Here is a 20,025-nt window from a genome sequence, read left to right as displayed (position 1 = left end):
GTCTGACCCTGCCCTGGCGCAGCTTGAGGCCATTCCCTCTTGTCCTGGCGCTGGTTCCTTGGCTCAAGAGACTCATCCCCCCTCTCTGCACCCTCCTTTCAGGGAGTTGGAGAGGGCCATGAGGTCTCCCCTCAGCCTCCTCTTCTCCAGACTAAACCCCCCCAGTTCCCTCAGCCGCTCCCCATCAGACCTGTGCTCCAGACCCTGCACCAGCTCCGTTGCCCTTCTCTGGACACGCTCGAGTCATTCAATGGCCTTTTTGGAGTGAGGGGCCCAAAACTGAACCCAGCCATCGAGGGGCGGCCTCACCAGTGCCGAGTACAGGGGTCAGATCCCTTCCCTGGTAGTGCTGGAAAGGCTCTGGAGAGTGTTGCTGGGCTTGCAACAGCTGTTCCTCCTTGCCTTATTCATCTGGTTTTGTCCATTTTTCTTTCTGGTGGGCCCAGAAAGCAGTGGCTGACTCCAGCCACTTACCGTTTGCTATAACCTCCCCTTGACTCTGCCCGGATTGGCATTAAATCTGTGGGGCAAAACACCCAGTCTGGGATGAGGCTCCTTGTGCGCCAATAAACAATTTGCCTTTCTTCTCCCTCCCGGCATTAATTTCCTTTAATTTATTTCCTAAGCACCCCATAACACCCACCAGCTGACACCTGCGCAGCCCGGGGCAGGAGCTGGGAGGTTCTGGAGCACCACGGGGCTATGGGGCAGGGGATGGGGGTTTCGGGGTCTTGCCATCCCCCCCCCAAGCTCAGTGCTCAGCCCCGCGTGTGCGAGGGACGGGCACGAGCCCCTTCGGGAGCTGGGGCCTTGATCTGCCCCTCGTAAAACAGCCCTGGCACAGCTCCGGCCTCCAAAGTCTGTGAAACGCTTAAGATGTCTGGGTGTTGTGGCTGGAGAAATAGAGAGGATGAAAGGCACAGGGCTGGCACGCCATGTGGGGACGGACAACCCCATTACCAGCCCTAATTAGTTACAGCTTCACAGCTGGGCTGCATGAACACACTGTGGCTCTCTCAGCCTGCTGCCCTTGGAAAAGAAAGCATCCCAGGTGGGTTTAAAGGTGGTTGGAGCTGCCACCATGGCTCTGGGTTTGCAGCAAGCTCCGAGTGCAATTAATGCAGCTCAGCTAATGAGTTGTAACCGGTTTAGCTGTCATAAATGATTGCGTGCCCAGGGGTAGCCATAGCCTGAAACCACGTCTGTCCCACTGTACATCTGCAGCACAAGGCTGTGCTGGAGTGATCTGCTTAAACTGTCAGTGATTTCCTCAAGCCCCCGGGGAGCTGTAAAAATCAAAAAGCAATAAGGGAAAACTGCTTGACTTGGGCAGCGCTGCAGCTACATCGGATGGCGACTGGCCCTTGGCTTGGGGGTGGACGCCGCTGAGAAATGAGCTGGGAAAAGCATCCACCCCAAAGCGCAGACAGCTCTTTCCTCTCACTCAAAGCACCCCAGGACCCTTCTGGCGTGTGGGGTTTGCCAGGTCCCCCAGCCCCAGGGAGAATTCACCTCCTCCCGAATAGAGGGATGTGCAGTTGAGCGGCACAGGCCTTCGCACTGATTTCTGTGAGCTCTGCAAGCAGGGGGACAGAGGTTTTAGTTGGGTTTTTTTTTTAGTTTAACTATTTTTCCAAGCGAGAACGCATGTCTTGGTGTAGCAGGCTGACCCTGGGCAGAAGCAGGGCTGTCTGCTCGCCATGTGCAAGCTGACAATTATTGTGTGAAACTTTCCAAAAATACGATGTGCGATGCCTTGGAGAGGCAACCGGAGCGGCTCTTGGTGGCTCCCGCATGGAAAACTCAACATCAGGAGAAAGCGCCGGGGCTCTGTGCATGCGATGTGAAGGTCATGTTTGCACGTGCAGGGACATCCACGCAGTGGGTTCATCCCAAAGAGCTCCTGCACCCACGAACAGGGGCACAAAGAGACTTTGGGGGGTGGTTGCTGTGCTTAAAGCCACAGGAAGGGGCAGACAGGCAGCTTGTGGGCAGGAAAGCAACTGGTCATGAGAAATAAAACCAGTAAATGTCATCATGGGACCAGTCTGGCTCAAATCCTGCCCAGGAATTCCCCCCAGTACTCCCTGTTCAGCTCTGTGCATTGACAGACCTGACTTCTGCCCCTTTCTGATCCTCAGCTTCGTGTGAGGAAGCTGAGGGTGTGGAAATAGGATTTATAGAGAATAAAACAGCACAGATCTTGAGGTGACTTCAATTTGCTCTTGTCTCTCTCTGTTTCAGAGGAGAGCCCGCTGCTCCCAGCCTATAAATCCTGATCCCAGAGGAGGCGATTGTATATATTTAAATATATATGCATTTGCCCTGCATTCATTTCCTTTCCCAAGTGACTGGTGGCATGAAGAATTGTAATAGCAGAATGTATTTTTAATGCATTTCCTGCAGATTTCTGCAAGGGAATCCAATTCCTGGGTGGCTTTAACTTGCCACAAAGGCAGAAGATCTCAGGAGCACTGGTAATAGGCAGGGTGGGTTTTTTTAATCTACTGTTTTAATGAGCTCCATCCATCTCTCTGATTAGATTAATCTCATTTATTTTAGCCAAGCCGTCTAGCTGAAATCCCAACAGAGGAAATTGGGATTTTGAGTCTTTCAGGGTGAGTGCTTGAGTGTCAGGCAGCAAACTCCATAGGGACATTTCCAATTTGCCCTTTTATCACCTCAGAAATTTGTAACCCTGATGATCCTATTGGAAAGGGACCATCTGAGCTGCGAACCTGTCTGCATCACCGACAGCATCAGTGATGTGCCGTGGAGAGCCCGTGTGTCTCCTCTCTGCCCTGTTTCAAGCAACTCCCCTAAGAAAGCAAAACCAGCCTGGTGGGGAGGGATCAGCTTTCCAAAAAACCTCCCATTTTCCTGGAAGGAGCAGAGAGACCTCCGTGACTGGAGCATCCTCACTGGTGGAACGGCCACGCTTTTGCAAACCCACCGGCACGACCCTGCTGGGCGCAGCGAGGTGGCAGCGGGTGGGAAGGGCCTGCTCGTCCAAACAGAAATACCTTTGGTGGCAGCTGATGGAAAGGGAAATGGATTTTTTGTTTAAAAGATGGCGTTGTTTTTTCAGGCCTGGCGAATGTGAAAGTCCCCATTTAAAGGAGTTGAACCGGCAGTGAAATTGGTCACTGTTTGCACACCCACGCGCCGACGGAGGCAGCCGAAAGCAAACTTCCTGGTGTATCCTGATCCAAATCACCTGGGAGCGAAGCTTAGCGAGCACAGTGCACCAAGCTGTGAGCAGCCGCCCAGCCACGGAACATTCTCTTTGCAAAAAAGCAAACCCTGTCCCAACGGGAGAGGCAAAGCCCGGTTGGTGTCCCAGCTCCCCGCTTCCAAAAAATGAGGGAATTTGGAACCTACAAGCTGCAGCTTTGGCTCTGTTAGGAATTCTCTTTCCAGAAGGAAGGCAGTTGGGATGGAGGGCAGAAAGCGTTAGCAGGTGTTTTGGGAGGGTGTGGAGGGGGGGGCTGGGGACGCCAGGAGTTTTCCTCTGCCTCATCAGCCAGGAAAGCTCTTTTTGCAGGAGCTGCTGTGGCACCAAACAAGGTCAGGATTGTTTCTGTGCTGGATGCTGGTGCAAACATGTGGGCAGGTGGCTGGATCCTGAGGAGCTCACAGCTTCCCTGCGGGCAGATGAAGTGGCGTTGGCCACCTTGTCGAGGTGAGAGGATGTCTTGGTGTCGGGTCTGCCATAGCCTCGATTTCAGCTTGGGAGGCCTTTGGAGAGGCGAGTGTCTGCTGCGATGATGGCTCTGGTGTGGGTGTGTGAGGTGTGGACGTGCCCGTAACACACCACATGCTTCACCAACGACTGTCGCATCTATTAATTCCCTCATCCTAAACTGGCGCGTGACCTTTTCCATGAGACACCCCCTATGCATGAGCTGGCTGTTGCCACCTCAGTCACGGCGCACGTGTCCAAGCCGTGGGGACTGGCCACTTCGAGCAAACCCTCACCCGTCCTGCCCAGCCTCCTGTGGCCAGCGCCCGATCTCGGGGCATTTCAGACTGATCCCGTCATCCGCGTACTTAGGGGATGGGTTGGTGCTGGGTAAACGGAGGCTTGGAGGGGTTTGGCTCGTGGTCACGTAGGCAGCCTGGCTAGAGCCCAGGAGCTGTGGCCAGGAGATGTCCACGGAGCTGGGGAGAGGCTTCTCCTGGCATCTCACCCCATCGGACACCCCCAGACCCAGAATTGGTTTTGGGCTCCATGTGCAAAGCTCCAGTTCACTGCTGGTGCCGCTGGCTCAGGGTAATCTTCGTATTTGCTGACTTGACTTAATTATTGCTTGGTGGAGAGCTCAGCTCTGGCGAAGCTGCGGTACAGGGAGGCCCAAACCACACACAGCGCTCAGGGAGGGATTTTGATCCAAAAAAAAAAAAAAAAAAAAAGTTCAAAGGTGTTTTTGGCTTAATGCAGTTTATCTAAATTGCTTTATGTTCGTTAATCTGGATTAACACAAATGCTCTTGGAACAGCTGGCTGGGGAAGGGTTTGCTCAGCTATTCTGACAAGGACAGACTTTTCCAAAAGGGAAAAGTTTGAGCTGGGAAAAAAAAAAAAGACAGGTCCTGTCTGGTGTTGAGTACGTGCGAGCCCTGCGAACAGAGCAAGGCTGCTTTCATCCCCGCTGCCCAAATCCAAGGGGTCCCTCGAGGGTCATCCTCGGCACCCATGTACCCTAATGACTGATCGACTTCCCCCGCTGCTGGTGAAGGATTAATCCTCCGGTTCTCTCTGGGGCAATGGGAACCCCTTTTTCATCTGGCATGCCAAAGCGGTTGGCACAATTAGTTAGTGAACTTCAAGGTAAATTGGAGGTCAAACCCAGATTTGAAGGTGGTGGTGGGCATGAGCGTGACCCAGGGAGCCATGTGATGTGGGCGACGTCCTGGAGAAGCAGGTGATCTCCCCGTCCTCTCTTTTCCCCAGGGCTGGGATTAGGAGAGATTTTACAGCTGAGTGGCCAGCCTCATGTTAAGATTCAGTTTGCAGTGGCTCAGCCCTCCTGGCCCCTTGTCAGGAAGGGGTTTTTTAGGTCTTTTATGGCCATTTTACATGTCCCTAGGGACTTCCCACCTTGAGAACAGGCAGAGAAACACCCAGTGTGGAAACTGGGACTCATGGAAGAGGATTGCAAAGCCCAGTGCTTTGGAGAGGGTGGTCTCATGCTTGTGCATTCGCCTGGGATCTGGGTGCACTTTCTTGCCTTGCAAAAGGCTTCTTGTGTAGCCTCAGGCAGGTCCTTGCACCTCGGAGCTCAGTTCCTCCCATGCAATGGGGAGAGACCCTTTAAACCAGCTGCCTGTGCTCAAGGATGCTCGGGGGCCAGAGACCCGTCAGGGACCGACAGATCAGCTCCACGAAGGACCCAGCTCCAGCTCTCGGCAGCCACAAGCGGCAGCAGGAAAGCGAAGCGCTCCTGCCGAGCTGAAATGGAAGTTGTAAGCGGGACCTGGGCGCTGCCCAAAAACCAGGGGACTCCCTCCTCCCCCTGCCCCAGCACAAACAGCAGATTAACAATTTATTTGACGTGTTGCGGCTGGTTAGCTTCTTCGCCCGCTCCCCTGATCAGAGGGAATAAATGTTGCAGTGTGCAATAATGTTCATTTCAGGTGAGGGTAAATATAGAAAGGAAAACCTGCTGAGAGCAAGCCATTTATTTCTGCGTTTGGAAGCCTCTGCTCATAAACAGTCAGTCATACCCATTTGGAAAATCCCAGCGTGGTTTTCTTGGCCATCCTAGAAGAACGTTTACTTTCCTGTAGGTTAAGAAGTTCGTTTTAAATTAAAAAAAATAATAATGGCATCTCACTTCCAGCTGCCCTCGGGTGTTTAGGGCTTGTTGACACACTAAGGCCGCTCTGTTCTCGTGCGAAACTGGTGCAGGATCACGGAGGAGATCCTGCAGGGCTTTCCTGGCTGGCGGTGCTGGGGGAACCTTGTTCTTTGGGTTCCCCTTGTTCCTCTGCTTGCGCTAGGCTTGGGATTTTGTCAGACCTTTTAGCTGTGTGCGGGGTTAAAACACGCGGCTTTTGGGGGTGTCGCTGGGCGAGGATGCAGGGAGGCGCTTGTGGGGGATCTCGAGAGCCCCGTGTTTCGGGAACTGTGCTCGGGAGGCTGGGGCAGAGGGATGAACCTGACGTGGTGAGCTCACAACCGGAGCAGAAAACCTCTGGGGGCTCTTGGGAGAGCGTGCCAAAGGCAACAGGACGGTGCGGGCTGCAGGAGCACCCATCAAACGAGCCAACAGCCAGGGTAAGCCCGTGCGCTGCTGCTGCTGCAGCAGAGCAGCGACACCCCAAAACAGCATCGTAGGAGGGGGCTGAGGACGTTGGGGACCCCCTGCCTCGGCCAGGCTCTGTGTCCCTCCTCTACCCCTAAAGCGGCACCGAGGAAGCGTGCGGGAGAGCGAAGCGGCCGGCTTGAATTGCACGGCTGCCCCGCGTCAGCTCTCTGTGGCTGGCACCGGCCGAGCAGGAGCCGGCTCCTGGCGCTGAAGTTTTCTGCAGTCAATAAGGGTCTCTCCGTGTTTTCCGACAGGCTTTGGATTTGGCTCGGGTTTGCCTTGGTTTCCGAAGGCAAGAGGCAGTTAAGTCTCTTGGAAGAATGAATTAATTAGCAAATGCCTTTGGTCAGGTCAGTGCCCTGGAGTAGTGTGCTTCATGCTTTAAAGCAATGCCTCTGCACCCAGGTAAGCCGCTCTGAAAGGCTTATATTACCTTTAGTATTTTAAGAGCTATACATACATCATCCCGGAGGAACCCTTTTTTAAAAAAAAAAAAGAGAAAAAAGCCTCCCCCAAAACGCAGTGTTGACTCTAACGGTGGCATTTGTGTAAGCAACAAAATATTGACGCAGTTGGCTGGGGTCTGGCTGGGGCTTCTGGAAATAAACTGCTGCCTTGTTAAATTGTAGATGGAAATGCAAGTGGGAAAATGACTGACATCTTACGCAAGGCGGGCAAATAAAATCGCTGCTTTACTACAGCGTGAAAAAACTCAGGAATTAATAGGTCTCCTTCTGCTCGGGGGTGTTGGATTTATCCCCGAGTAAGATTCATAAACTATTTTAAGGAGAGAAGTGCTACTTTTAAACACACGTGTCTGGGTCCTGGAGTTAAAGTGGTGTCACTGGTGCCGAGTTAACCCTTGCCTTCTCACAGCGTGCCGGCCCCGGGATCAACGGCAGCAGAGCAGGCAGCCCTGTTCTTGGCAGATCGCGCTCTCGACGAATATATAGACATATCAACACCTGATAAATGCTGTGAGTTTATTTTCGAAGGGTATTAAGTACGATGTGTTCCAACAGCTTATGTCAGAAATGCATTTCAGGCCTCAGCCTGAACTCTGAGTTTGATTTTACCTGTGTGGGACATAAAATGCGTTTAAAATAAAACACCTGCTCCAAAGCTATGCCTGGGATGAACTTGAAGCAGAGGCACAGAGGGCTGCTGAATCTGCCTGGGGTGTGATCCAGTGCACCCCAAAAGACTCATTTTGAATTCAGTAGCTGTAAAACCTATTATTATCAGTGTATCTTCTATGGGAAATACGATTAACAGAGCTTTAAAGAGTGATATAGCACTTTCCTTTCTACTCAGAGCCCCTTCCTTCTCCACCCAGATCCTGACAATCTGCCAGTTGAAGTACACATGCTCGTGGAAAAGCAGGACAAGATAAAAGCCGTCCGGAGCGTGCAGCAAGTCTGACGGCAGCACAGGGTCCGACTCACCAGCAGGAACAACACCGGTGTAATTATACCCGCTCCAGTACGATTTCCCAGTAATTATTCTGGAATAAAAGCCTGCCTATTTCTGTAAGAGCTTATGTCACTTGGAAAGCTGTTATAAATTCAGCTGGAAAAAGGGACCCTTATTCTGGGATAAGTGTGGTTAGTGGTTAGCTGGGAACGGGGCTATTCCTGGCGCTGCCATCGACCTTCCCGGTGACGCTGGGTAAGTCACCTCACCTCAGCGTGTGTCACCTTCTCCTGCTGCAAACTGGGAATTACAAACAAGGACCTTCTCCGCACGCAGCGTTTTGGGAAGCTTCGTGACACTGGAAAAAAGGTGTCACAGGGTGACAGGCAGTCATTTAGTGGGACTCGGTGCTTTTTTACCCACCTTGGAGGCATCTTGATAAAATTGTAGGTTGGGGAAATGAGGGATGGAGCTGGGAGCTGTGATGGGGACTGGCTGAGTCGCTCAAGCTGGGCCGTTGGTGTATTACTGGGAATACAGTGTTTTCCTCTCTGTTTTTAAAAATAGTCTATTCTGTTCTCAGTTGTAGCCCACACCCCTCACTAAGGCATCGAAATATCTTGGCTGCTGATTTCTTGAGCCAGCTCCGTCCGGCGCACAGTGTCGGGGTACGGTACCAGCATCGATCACCCCAACTGCCAGGAGCTCTGGATGCAGCAAAGAGGTCGGGTCCTGCCCTGGACTGGCCGTGTTGTGCCTCTGGTCCTTGTGGACTGGAGCGGAGGAGGAATCTCCTGATTCACAGCTCTGTGGCCTCTTCTTCCTCCAGTATCCCTGCTTGATACAATAACTGCTTCTGCAAGCCCTAAGATCCTTTATGGGAGTTTTGCTTCTGCCTGTTGTGTCTCAGCAGCCTCTTGCGCAGCCTCAGAACCCCCTTTTGGCTCCAGCATCACACAAATATGCACAGTCAGAGCTGAAGATGCAGCTTGTTCATAGTGCATGGCATTAAATTCATGCTAGGGATGGGGAGGTCTAGTTTCAAAGGGTTTTTTTCATTTGCACAGACAGTTCAGGGTGGCTCACAAGCAGGGTTTTGCCCGCTTTGCCGAAGCGGGTGCTGCCCATGGAGCGGACGGACCAACGTGCTGATGCTGAGAGGTGAGGGGAGAGTCTTCCCACGACGCCCGTCCCTGTGTGAGCACCAGAGCGGGGCTCACTGCTGCTCTGAATTGGGCTCGAGCCAAGGAGGCAGAGGGGAAAAAGCTTTTTACAGCCCATTAGTGCTCCCCAGAGCTGCTCAGCCCCTCTCTTAATAAAAGTGGTGGAAGCCACAGAAACATTACGGCTGGTCTGCAGAAGATGCTGGTCTGCAGAAGATGCCAGCCCACCTCCCGGCTCCCTGTCCCTTCCCAGTGGCTCTGCCGGAGCCGCTGACCCCCCCGGCAGCCCCGGCTGCTGGAATTCCCTCCGGGAACGCAATAACAAGCTGGTGAGGGCTCGTCCCCTGCCCGTCCCGAGCTCCCCCGGCAAAATGTACACGGGAGGGTTCCAAGTGCAAATGTGTGTGTGCTAATGGGAAATGAATTGCCTCTTGCCCCGAAGCCTTGCAGCTTGAGGAAAACAACACAGGGTCTAGGAATGACCTCATATCGCCTCCCAGGGAATGCTCTGCCAGATGAAGGGGGGAGAGGCAGCACCAAGACAGCACAATGTATGTATCTCTCTCCCTGTGTAAACATCCCTGTAGCTGCAGAAACCTCTTAAAACCCCGAATGAGCAGAGAACAGCTGCTTTGATCTGTGGATGTGGTTGTTATTTTCTAAGTGCGGATCCGTTCTTTTTTTAATTTTGCTTCAAATTAAAAAAATGCCTGTTGTGATCTTTTGCTTTTATTTCTTGGCTAGGGACCGGAGCAGGGTGCAGTAAATTTTCATTACTCCCCATGTAACCGTTTCAGCATGGTTGACAATCCCTCGCCGGCTCTTCAGCGTCGCAGCACAATGGACCGAATCTTCTGGCCCTACATGAAGCCAAAGCAAATGGATTTTGCCCAGAAGTGCACGACGGGGAGTGGAGGCAGCAGGGAGGGGAGTTCTGCCACCTTCTTCCCTGCCCAAAACACACACACACACACACACGTGTGCACACATGGCTTGGGCTCCAGGGTTGTCCCGATGCCTTTGAAGGCTCCGGAGAGGGCTCCCGGGCCGGATCTGAGCCAGCCCCGCGCCGCGGCAGCAGGAGCTGGTAAGGAGCCATCGGGGCCGAAGCGTGGGGCTGTCTTGCAGGCGATTTAAGTGTGATTCATAGCCCTCCCTCCAGACTCCCTGTGTGATCCCGGGAATCTCCATGTGCCTGACTTTCCCCATCTGCGTGCTGGGCAGGGGGACGGCCCTGCGCTCGGAGGGGCACTGCGGCGTGCGCAGCCCTGGGACCTCCATCCGCCCTTCTTTTGCTCAACCTGGCAACATGCTTTGGGAAGAAAGCAAGATTATATATGTGTATATATATATATTTTTAGGGAGTTTCTGAACATCAGCAGCTCACCCCAACCCCGCTGCTTTGCCGTGGTGCTTTACAACCCTGTTGGAGGAACGAGACATGGAGCTCAGCCCCTTTGCTCCCCGTGGCATAAGCGATGCTGCCGTCAGCCAAGGACCTGCTTTCAAAGGCGAGATCCACCCCCCAGTGCAAAGCACTGGTTTAACTGGGAGCACTTGGCCGGAGACCCATCCCTGCCGAGGCAGTCCAGGCACGAGCAAGGAGTTTGCTCATCCCCCTGTGCCGTCACGTGGCTGCCCGGTGTTTTGGCGTTTTGATTACATACGATACTGTGTATTTAAGACTGGTTTATGGGTGTTTATACTAATGCGTAAACCTGTAATTTAGAAGCTCAGTTATAAATCAACGTCGCTGAAGGTCTTGTCCCTCATGCCTTGAGATCGGTCTCCAGATTTAGAAGACAGGTTAGAGAAAAAAAAAAAAAAAGGACTGTTTAGTTTTCCTCTGGTTATGGGATAAAGGATCACGGGATGGGATAGAGCATGTCCCGCACCGAGGTGGGCTGGGCACAGGGATCCGCCGGCGTAAGCGAGCAGAGAGTTTCCATTTTGACTCTGCTCTTACGACAGCCTTAAGAGAGATTTGTGTTTACATGGCAAATCCCAGCCTGGACAGGAAAGTGGTGCCACGGCTGCTGAGCTGATGCTCGTGGGAGGGTGGTGGCATCCCACTAGTGACATTCTCGGCTTGTGCCAGGACATGGGCTGCGAAGACCAGAGCCCCTTCCCGTTTGGCACCGCAGGCAAGGAGGAGCAGCCTTCATCCCCCGGAGCTGGGGGCTGGCAGGAGAACCAGGACCCTCCTCCAGCGGCAGTGCCAAGCAGGATAGCACACTCCCACTGGTGGGTCACGGTCCTCTCCCGATACATCCTAACGATGACACCTCTGCATTTGTGTTTTTACATATAAAATAGTTTTACAGCTTTAATAGTCATTTCTGCATCTTTGCCCCTGGTTTTGCATTACTGGTTTGATTCAAGATGTGCTGTGTGTTATTAGAGCTGGTCATGTCAGTGCAAGTGCTCTTCCACTGGATTTCTTATCCAACTGGGCTATGACAGAGCCAGTTGGCCCTGTTGAGAAGCCCCTTTTAGCCAGCCCAGGCAGACGAGAGCTACGCAGACTCCCCTGGCTCCAGGTTCACCTGCAGCCATCGTGCAAACGTGAATTTGAACGTTGGAGATTTGTGTTGGGTGTGACGGGCATCTGTCCTTCAGCTGATGCTGGTCTCCTGCTCCCCTGGAAGGGGTCAGTTCCCGCATGGGTTTAGGACCCCGACGCTTTGCACAGGGGACCTGCTGGCAGCAAGGGCCAAGGGCTATGTGTTTTTGTAGGGAAAGCATCACTAGACTCAGGGACTCCCCAGCATCTTCCTGTCCAGCTGCCATCCCTCCCCTCCTCTCCACAGCAAGACGGCAGCGGGTGCCTTGGCTTAGCTGGACGTTTTCCATCTCCTCCAGCCCCCTTTATTGTATCTTTAGGGGTTATTAGGACAAAAGGGGACATGAGAGGCTGCAGGGGCAGCACGGTGGGTGGGAAGGGCCCCATGGGCAGGAGAACCCCTGGGGCCATGGGACCCCACGTCCCTGGACAGGTGGAATCACCGCACACCTTCCTCCTTGGCCCCGCTCCCGGCTCCCAGCCTTATCTCCCGCTGCAGTTTCCTGGCTGGCGATGCCTTTCCTGACTCAGGGAGCAGAAACACCCTGGAAAGGAGATGGTACCAGCAGCTCCCAGCACAGGGATGGTCACGGGGTGTTGCAGAGGGTCCCCCTGCACCCCTGGGGTGCCAGCTGCAGGGGGCCAGGCCACAAGAGGCTCCTGCAAGTAAACAAAAAACCCCTGAATATTTCAGAAAGGTCTTTTTCTTCCCCCCTCCATGCTTATTTCCAGTCCCCCCCTCCACACCTCTCCCTTGCAAACAGCAGAGCTGCTCTCCAGTCCCGCTTTCCACCGGCCCAGCACCCCAAGACACTCCCGCAGCCACCGAGTCCGGCCAGGTCATGCCATCTGCAAACTTTTTTTTTTTTTCCTTATATATATATATTTTTCCTTCCCCTTTTCTTTTCCACCCATTGCCTTTTCCCATGCCGTGCGCCTCCCCCTGTCCCCCCCCCCGCGCCTTGCCACCACCCCAAGCCCTTGGTTGGCCGAGGGGCTGCGAGGTGCGGGGTGGGTCTGGGGGTTGCGGGGGGCTTTGCATTGATGCATTGATCGCCCATGGTCTCCGCCTGACCTCCCTGCTCCCAGGGAAGCAGTCTCCATGGCTACTGGCCCTTCTCCTCCAGCGCAGACTGTAAATTCCTGCAGGCAAAGCCCAGCCTTGGGGGTGCGAGGGGGGGAGCCGGGAAGGAGTAACCAAAGCCAAATAGAAAGAAAGAAAGGCTGGGAGAAAAAGGGCGTTGCTTGGATGGGGCTCTCCTTTCCACTCCCCTTTCTCAGGTCCCCAGCACCAGGGCAAGGCGCCTGCTTCCCCCCTCCAGCGCTGCTGCTCCTGCTGCTGCTGCTCTCTTGCAAAACTGGAATTGGCTGGGATTATTTAAGGAAAAAAAAAAAAAAAAAAAAGAAGGAGAAGGAGAAGGGATCAGAGCAGCCGCCAGAGAGAGGGCGATAGAGTCCACTTTCCTCCAACTGCCCTGGGTCTCCTTCCCTCACTCTCTCCTCTTTAGCAACACCAAGAGCCCCAAACTGAACCCAGAGCAGCTTTTTCCATCAGTTCAGTTCCCTTCCCTCCCTCTGTCTCACACACGGCAAGAAGAGAGCCCCTTCCTCCTCTTGATTTCCCTTCGCATGCTCAGCCTCTTGTTTCCTTTAAAGCACTAGAAATCCCCCCGTCTTGCCCCCACTCCTCCATGCAGACTGGGATTGCAATGGGAGCTTTGCAGATTGCTGGATTTTCCATCCTTGTCTTTCTCCTCCACTCTGGAAACACGCTGGCAAATAAAGCCAGTCAAGGTAAGAGAAAATCGTCCCAGCTCGAAGGTTTGCTGTTTGATGTGTGTATTAGGCAGCCGGACCTCCTCTTTAGATCTGGGATTTTATATGCAGGCTGGAGAAATTAGCAGCAATAACAACAAATAGTGGAGGGGGTTTTAAATGTTGCTTGCAGATATTCTTGCCTGCTGCCTTTAATTGGGGTTGTTTTTTTGTGAACTCTTTAATGAGTTGCATTTCTTACACTTTATTTTTTTGGGTTTGGACTCTTTATCTCGAGGCAGGGGGTGCAGAAGCAGAAAATGAGGGGGTGCAAACAAGTCTGCGCCCATCACAGGGAAAATGTTGCTGTTTGGAGGGGCTTGGGGGGGCTTTTCTGGTTTTCGGGTTTCGGTGTCTGTGAGATGGGGTGCGGGCGAGGGCTTGTTTCGGGCTGGGTTGGAGGGAAGGGACGGTGGAACGGGGTATCTAACGCTGGGAGGTTGCATCTGCGTTTGTGTGTTTTACATAGGCGCGGGTGGAATCTCAAATGTGCTATAGGGATGTGGGCTGCAGAAAACTTCGGGCGGCTGAGCACAGCAAAGCCTGAAAAATCCGGGAGCTCTTTCCCTATCTCTAGAAAAGAGAGGTATGTCCCATCATTATCAACTTCAGGCTTTTCTGTTTCGCCACTCCCGTATTGAGCCAGAGTTTCTCCTTCACAAACGTACACATGTAGCTTTATGTATGGTCTATCTATACCTTAGGTTTTCTATAGCACCTCTATATTTAGCTCGGATTTTTCTCTATACACACGCGCGGGAGTGCGCGCGCACGCACAAACACACACAGCCCTATGTGCATGATCCCGTTGGCTGTCTCGAAGGGGTTTTTTCTCCTTAATTTACCACTATCTATACAATCTGCTGGGTTTTCTTTTTTTTTTTTTTTTTTTCCCATAGCGCTTAACAGTATGTAAGATTTATCAAAACCAGCTTTGGCTCTTGCTATTGTAGTAGCTGCATGTTTATGCGTATAGCGAGATTAAATAGGGTGTGAAGGGAATATGGGAGCGCAGGATATAATTAAAGATCTCTTGTAGGCATTAGTAACAGGCGTATTTCAGCCACGCGCATGGTCACCCTGAGCCCTGTCACCGACAAAGTTAGAGGAATTTCAAGGCTATTGTCTTATCTGGCTTAAAGTGTTTTTAAAACAATAGGCAACTTTTCGGTTGGGCAGTCTGGGCAAGCACAGGGGAGATTTTCCAGGGCAAAGGTTTGGTGAGAAGGCGTCCAGCTTCACGTAAAGCTTTATGATTAGGCTTAGAAAGGAATGCTTAGGTTTTTATCCCCTCTCAAATTATCTTGAGTGTATGCATTGCTTTCATTTCTTATCATAATATTTATTTATTAAGGCCTTTTGGTTTCCAGTTCCATTTAAGCCTGAGCCAGAATTGCATTAAAATAGCAAAGTAAAATTCCATCGTGCAGAGACTTGACAGATCCCTTCGGGGAAGGAGAGGGGTGGAGTGGGGGTGGAGAGAGGTGAGCTCAATCCTGTGCCGGGGTAAATCACCCGCCGTACGCCCAGGACGGTGCTGGCTCCTCCCGGCCCCCGGCGAAGGCACCAAGCAGACCCAGGGGTCCGGCCGCTCTGCAGCCGGGGGGGGGTTGCAGTGAAGAGTTAATCCCCAAAACTGCTGCTGGGGGGTTCTGCGGGGTGGTGAGAGGGAGGTGGCCGCGGCAGGGTGGAGGTTGGTGCCTGCGGGGATGCGAGGGCTCTGGGCAGGGATGGACCCGGTCCTTTCTGGATGAGGCTGAACTCGTGGACCCGGCATCACCGATGGCAGATAAAAGCCGTGCTTTCCCTAGGAACCCGCTAGTGCCTGGTTTTCTGCATGCACAAGCGTTGTTGAGCTCTTCAAAGCCGCTCCGTGCACCTGGGGCATGTTTTAGTAGGATAGTTCTGAAAAGCATTGGGCATCCCGCCCTGCATCTGCAGGGTGATGCCCCAAAGATGGGGTACACATCACCCCTCCGCCCTCACCGAAGCCTTTGCCCTTCTGGGGGACAGCCACCCTCGCCAGGTGACTGTCACAGGCTGGGGACGGGTCCTCTCCCATCGGATGGGCTTGTTTTGCTGCGATAACATCACACCATGGGTAGGGCTTGCTGGCTTATTTCTCGCGCTGAATTACCCCAGAAAGTTTAGTCTGTAGGGAAGGAAGGAATTAACAGAGCCGTCCGCCGGGCCTGGAGGGTGTCTGCCAGAGGACCTGGCTGTCTGCGGGGTTTATTAGGTCAGTTTAGGGCTAGGAAAGCTTTCAAGAGGAGAACTGACAATATAAATCCAAATAACCCCAGGGAGGCTCCCGGCACGCACTCAGCAGGGGTGAAGTCTCCCTGCGGTCCCCATGCCAAGCTGCCCAAACGGCCCCAAGCTGCCACCATACCCACAGCTTTCCTGGTTTTTGGACAGTGATGCCACCCCCAGTCCCACCCTGTCACCCATCAGTCCCTCTTACAGCCCGCCAGGCAGAAGAGCCTGTCCTGAGCTTCCACTCTCAGTGGAGCTGCACCCTTGCCCATCGTCTGCCCCCTCCCTGTGCCCAGGGGAGGATGGAGCCCAAGGGCTGGCGGATTTACACCCTCCTCTTGTACCAGGGAGTGCCTGGATCTGGCCTTGCCCAGGAACTGGAGACACAACACGTCGCAGGATTCACCACCGTTATCTGCAGCTGAATTGCACGTCCCCTCCGATGGGCAACAGGGCTGGGAGGGACATGCAGCATCTCCCCGGGGGCCCCCAGCACCCCAATTTGCAGCCCCTGGCACACTCACAGCCCCGGCCGCCCACCCAGCACAGAGTCCTGAGTGGGACCACGGCCCCAGCCCAGCTCGATGGTCACCCGTGGGTAAAACCAGCCCTTTTGGCCGCGTGGCTGCTCAGGGACGGAGCCACCATCCTGCGCGAGGGGCTGGGTTCGGTGGGGATGCACCTGCAGAGCCTACACCGCCAGGGATTATTTTTTAATTTTTTTATATTTTTTTTCAGGAGTCTAAAATTTTCCAATTGCAGCGTAGAGATGCTGTTTGATTCCCCTCCCATCTCCGCCAAACCTCCTCCCCCTTGGCCTCCGCTTTCCTCCCTCTCATGTATTCACAGTGTGCGACTGTTGTGCCTGTCCCCTCCACCCCTCTGAAATATGAAATGTAAAACTGTAAACATTTCAACATACAGCAGTTCAAAGGAGATCTTTGACTGAGGGCGTCTAACGTGCCTGTACTGAGATTAAAAAGGGGAAGGGGGGGTAGGAAGGAGGGAAGAAGAGTTTTTTTGTAACTGCCAACGGGAGTATAAATATTCAGACACCTCGAGTCTTCCAGTGCAGAGATGTATTGCTGTCTCCAAACTGCTCAGGAGTTTTTATTTTTTTTTCTTTTATTTTTATATAGATTTTTCCTTTGCAGACGGTCGCACCGGAGTAATCCATTTAGGAAAAATATATGCATGAATAACCTTAACCTTCACTTTCAAAATTATAAGTCCCCCGAGAGGCTTTAGGAGAAGCCTGGGATGGCAAATAAAGTTTGCTCTGTCTCACGGCGCTGGAGGAAGCCCGGCCAGCTGCGCTTCGGCAAGGCTGTCTTCCCCGCTGGAGATCTTGCAATTGTTGCTCCCAAAGCCGAAAACAAACAAACACATATTTTTAAGGCAAAGCCTGGTCAGCCTGATAAGCCAAAGGAACAACAACAGCAATAACAGTTCCCTGGGGAGATGAACACGCTGTTGGCGTGAAGCATCAAACCCTCTGTGGAGAAATTGCGACTGAATTGAGCCGAAGCACCCGGGGTTGGCACAGGGAGGTGGGATGGGGATGGAGGGAGCGTTTCCAGCCCAGGGGATGCTGGATCTGGTGGTGGATCCATCGGGATGACCTGGGCTGGTGCAGGGAATGGGGAGCTCAACCCAGCTCTGCCCTCGCGGGAGCAGGAAACATCAACAGGGGGAAAAAAAAGCCCCTTTTGCGGCACTGCCAGCTCTGGGGAAGCAAAACCCAGGGCGAGGGGTGCAGAGGGGGGTCTGGGCATGGGGCGATCACTAAGTCGGGAACCCCCCCAGGTCCTCGCTGCAGCTTGTGGTTCCTTGTCCTCCATCCGAGCTGCATCTACCGGGTCCCACCTGCTTTCGAGAGAGCTGGGTGGATGTGTGGGGTGCTGGGCTCCTGCCGTGGGGCTGGTGCGGGGGTCTCCATCCCACGGCGAGATGCAGACATCCCCTCTGAGCTGACCCGAGCGCGGGTACCCGCCCAGGCACGGCTGGCACGGCATCCCCGGCACGGCAACAAGCCACGGCCGAGCACCTGAGTTAGGATCTCGAGTTCAGATGACGCATCTTTGGCCAATTTGCAAAAAACTGCCCCGCAGAGCATCTCCCTCCCCTCTCACCAGCTCCCAGCCCCCATCCCCTCCCGGCGGGATGCCACCGCCCATGGCCATGCTCTGTGCCCATCCCGCCGCGGCGCAGCACGAGTCGCCCTCGCGAGCTCCCCGGGCGAACAAATGATTAATAAACTGCACCACAGTGTCTGAGGTGGTTATTAATACCCTGGTAAAAAGAGCTACTGAAGTTATAAAGCTTTAATTTGGCATTAAGGCCGAGTGGAAACTCCGCGTGTCTGCCAACAGCTACACACACATCCCTATACAGACAGGCTGTTAATATATATGCCTATAAAAAAATAAAGAATAAAATTAATTTGAAAGAAAAAGTTGAAGCGCTTGCAGAAGAGAGAAAAAGGACAGTGGTTTTGTTTGTTTAGGGGGTTTCTGGCGGTTTTTTGCTACCCTGTCTCAGCCCTCTCCTCAAATTTATTGGGACTTTCAGCCTATGGAGAAAACCATCATTTATTATTTATTATTTTTTTAAAAACAAAATAAGGAAGTGAGGAAAGAGCCTCAATCCAGGCTCTAAAAATATACGAGCTGTTGCTTTATCCCCCCACTCGCTGTCACATATCGCCGTCAGCGTGACGCCACAGGGCAGGGGGCAAGCGTGGGACGCGGGTGCCCATGGGCTCTGCCACCGCCTCCCCCACCGGCCTCGGTCAAAGCCCTTCGCCTCCCCGGTGGGTACGTGCCGGTCCCGGGGGGTTGGTGGTCCCCCCACTTTTGGCACGCTCGAAATGGCAGTGGCGTTGAAACTGTCTGCCTCTGCTGCCTTTGAAATGGAGAATAAAGCTGCAGCTGGAGCGGAACGGGGCCCAACAGCCAGCGCTGGAAAATCCCACCCACAACGGAATAAAAAACATCGCCCGAGGCGCGGGGCGAGCGCCGCAGCCTCCTGCCCTTCGCCGCAAACCCCCCGGCACGGCGTGGCGGCGATGCCGAGGATGCTCTTGCCCTCTGACGAGCCCTAATTAGCCCCAAAGCGTGGTGGGACGGGGAGGTGGGGCTGGGCAGGGAGCGTGGGCCGCTGGATCTGGGCGAGACCTCGGGTCCCCGATGGGACTCGGCATCTTCATCAAAATTAAATTCCCTGCCTGGTACAAAATCCCCCGGTTCTGGGGATGTGGGGCATGATGCACCCATCTGCGCCGTTAGGTTTGGGCTCATTTCAGGCAACTTTGGATGAAAAAGGGCATCTTTGGTTATTTGTGGAAGAAGGGGAGTGAGGGGCTGTAGGGATGCAGGTCTGCAAGAGGTCCTGGCTGGCAAACCCCCCAAAAACCCCACCTGGATTTGGGACCTGGACTTCAAAAGGTCCCCCCAAGCAGAGGGACGAGCAGGGCGCACCGCAGAAAGGAGTTTGCAAGAGCAAATAGGGACGGGAACATCAATAAGGATTTTTTTTTTTTAAATCTTCTCTTCGCTTGGCTTGAAAATGAAATCCCTCGCGCCTTGGCCGCGGCTGGGAGCACCTGCAGCGGGGCCGCGGGCGTTTATTTGGATGGAGAAAATTTTCCTGCAGGAGAAGCAGGCTGTCCCAATGGCAAACCTTCCCCTTCGTGGGAAAATGCCGCTTGCGTTGACAAAAATGCAAAAATTTAGTTTTTCAGAGGGTTTTTTTTTTTTAATTCACTACATCATTTATGAAGGATTCTTCTTAGGAGCCAAAATTTCAGCATTCTTAAATTAGGATTTTTGCCAATCTGGGGATGGCTCCTGGGGTGCCGAGGAGGGTATTTATTCACTCTTCCCACACACACACACACAATTTTTCCCCTTTTTTTCCTTTTTTTTATAATCCTGTAACCTTTCAGAATGTCTCCAGCTTTGGAAAAATTACAGAGTGGCAAATTTATAATGTTTTCTTTTGTACTTTTGCTGCTGTGTAATCTTTCCAAAGTTAGAGAAGTTTTGAAGTTACAGAATGGAAAAAAAAAAGATAGAAAAGAAAAATAATATACATGTGCAAGTGGGAAAGGCACGGCATTGTGTTCAGCGCCACACAGACGTTGTTCATTGTCTTGAGTTTGAGGCGCAGGAGGAAAAAGAAATAGAAAATAAAACCCCCCAAAAAAGTGAGATTTCTGGCAAAAGACTGGAAAAATTTCAATGATGTGCTGTCTGATGGATGCTTCACGTTCTGGGTGTTTTTAGGGAAGGAGGTGGGGATTGATGGATGATGGTCTGTGGTGTCTGGGTGTTGGTTCCCATCTGTACATCAGGGTGGGTGCCCGGGGTGCTGGGACCTGGCAACTCCCACCTTGGGACCATCGACTCGAGGCACTGACACATCTGAGGGAGAAGGGGGAAGAGCCGAAGGAGGGTCCCGAACCACGCAGGGTCAAGGCCAGAATTTGCAAATTTGGTTCAGTG

At 53.0% G+C, this 20,025-nt stretch overlaps 2 protein-coding genes and 1 long non-coding RNA gene across 3 annotated transcripts in view; all 3 read left to right on the top strand.

Annotated features, from left to right (window-relative positions):
* Nucleotides 1-7,833, top strand: part of ANKS1A (ankyrin repeat and sterile alpha motif domain containing 1A) — a 127,474-nt gene extending 119,641 nt beyond the window's left edge. The window contains exon 25 of the mRNA XM_074893906.1: nucleotides 7,647-7,833. Coding sequence (XP_074750007.1) covers nucleotides 7,647-7,653 — 7 coding nt within the window. The 3' untranslated portion in view covers nucleotides 7,654-7,833. The remainder of the gene's footprint in view (nucleotides 1-7,646) is intronic.
* A 996-nt stretch (nucleotides 7,834-8,829) lies between these two features.
* On the top strand, nucleotides 8,830-9,605 carry LOC141954420 (uncharacterized). The gene is made up of 2 exons (XR_012632182.1): nucleotides 8,830-8,884; nucleotides 9,329-9,605. It is a non-coding gene; the product is annotated as an uncharacterized LOC141954420 (long non-coding RNA).
* A 3,535-nt stretch (nucleotides 9,606-13,140) lies between these two features.
* SCUBE3 (signal peptide, CUB domain and EGF like domain containing 3) overlaps nucleotides 13,141-20,025 on the top strand; it is a 36,460-nt gene continuing 29,575 nt past the window's right edge. Inside the window, exon 1 of the mRNA XM_074893475.1 lies at nucleotides 13,141-13,243. Coding sequence (XP_074749576.1) covers nucleotides 13,141-13,243 — 103 coding nt within the window. The remainder of the gene's footprint in view (nucleotides 13,244-20,025) is intronic.

This window comes from Strix uralensis, chromosome 24, assembly GCF_047716275.1.
Source record: "Strix uralensis isolate ZFMK-TIS-50842 chromosome 24, bStrUra1, whole genome shotgun sequence".
In the NCBI taxonomy this organism is placed as follows: Eukaryota; Metazoa; Chordata; class Aves; order Strigiformes; family Strigidae; genus Strix; species Strix uralensis.
Note: the sequence above shows the minus strand (reverse complement) of the source record. Positions and strands in the feature narration are given on the sequence as shown.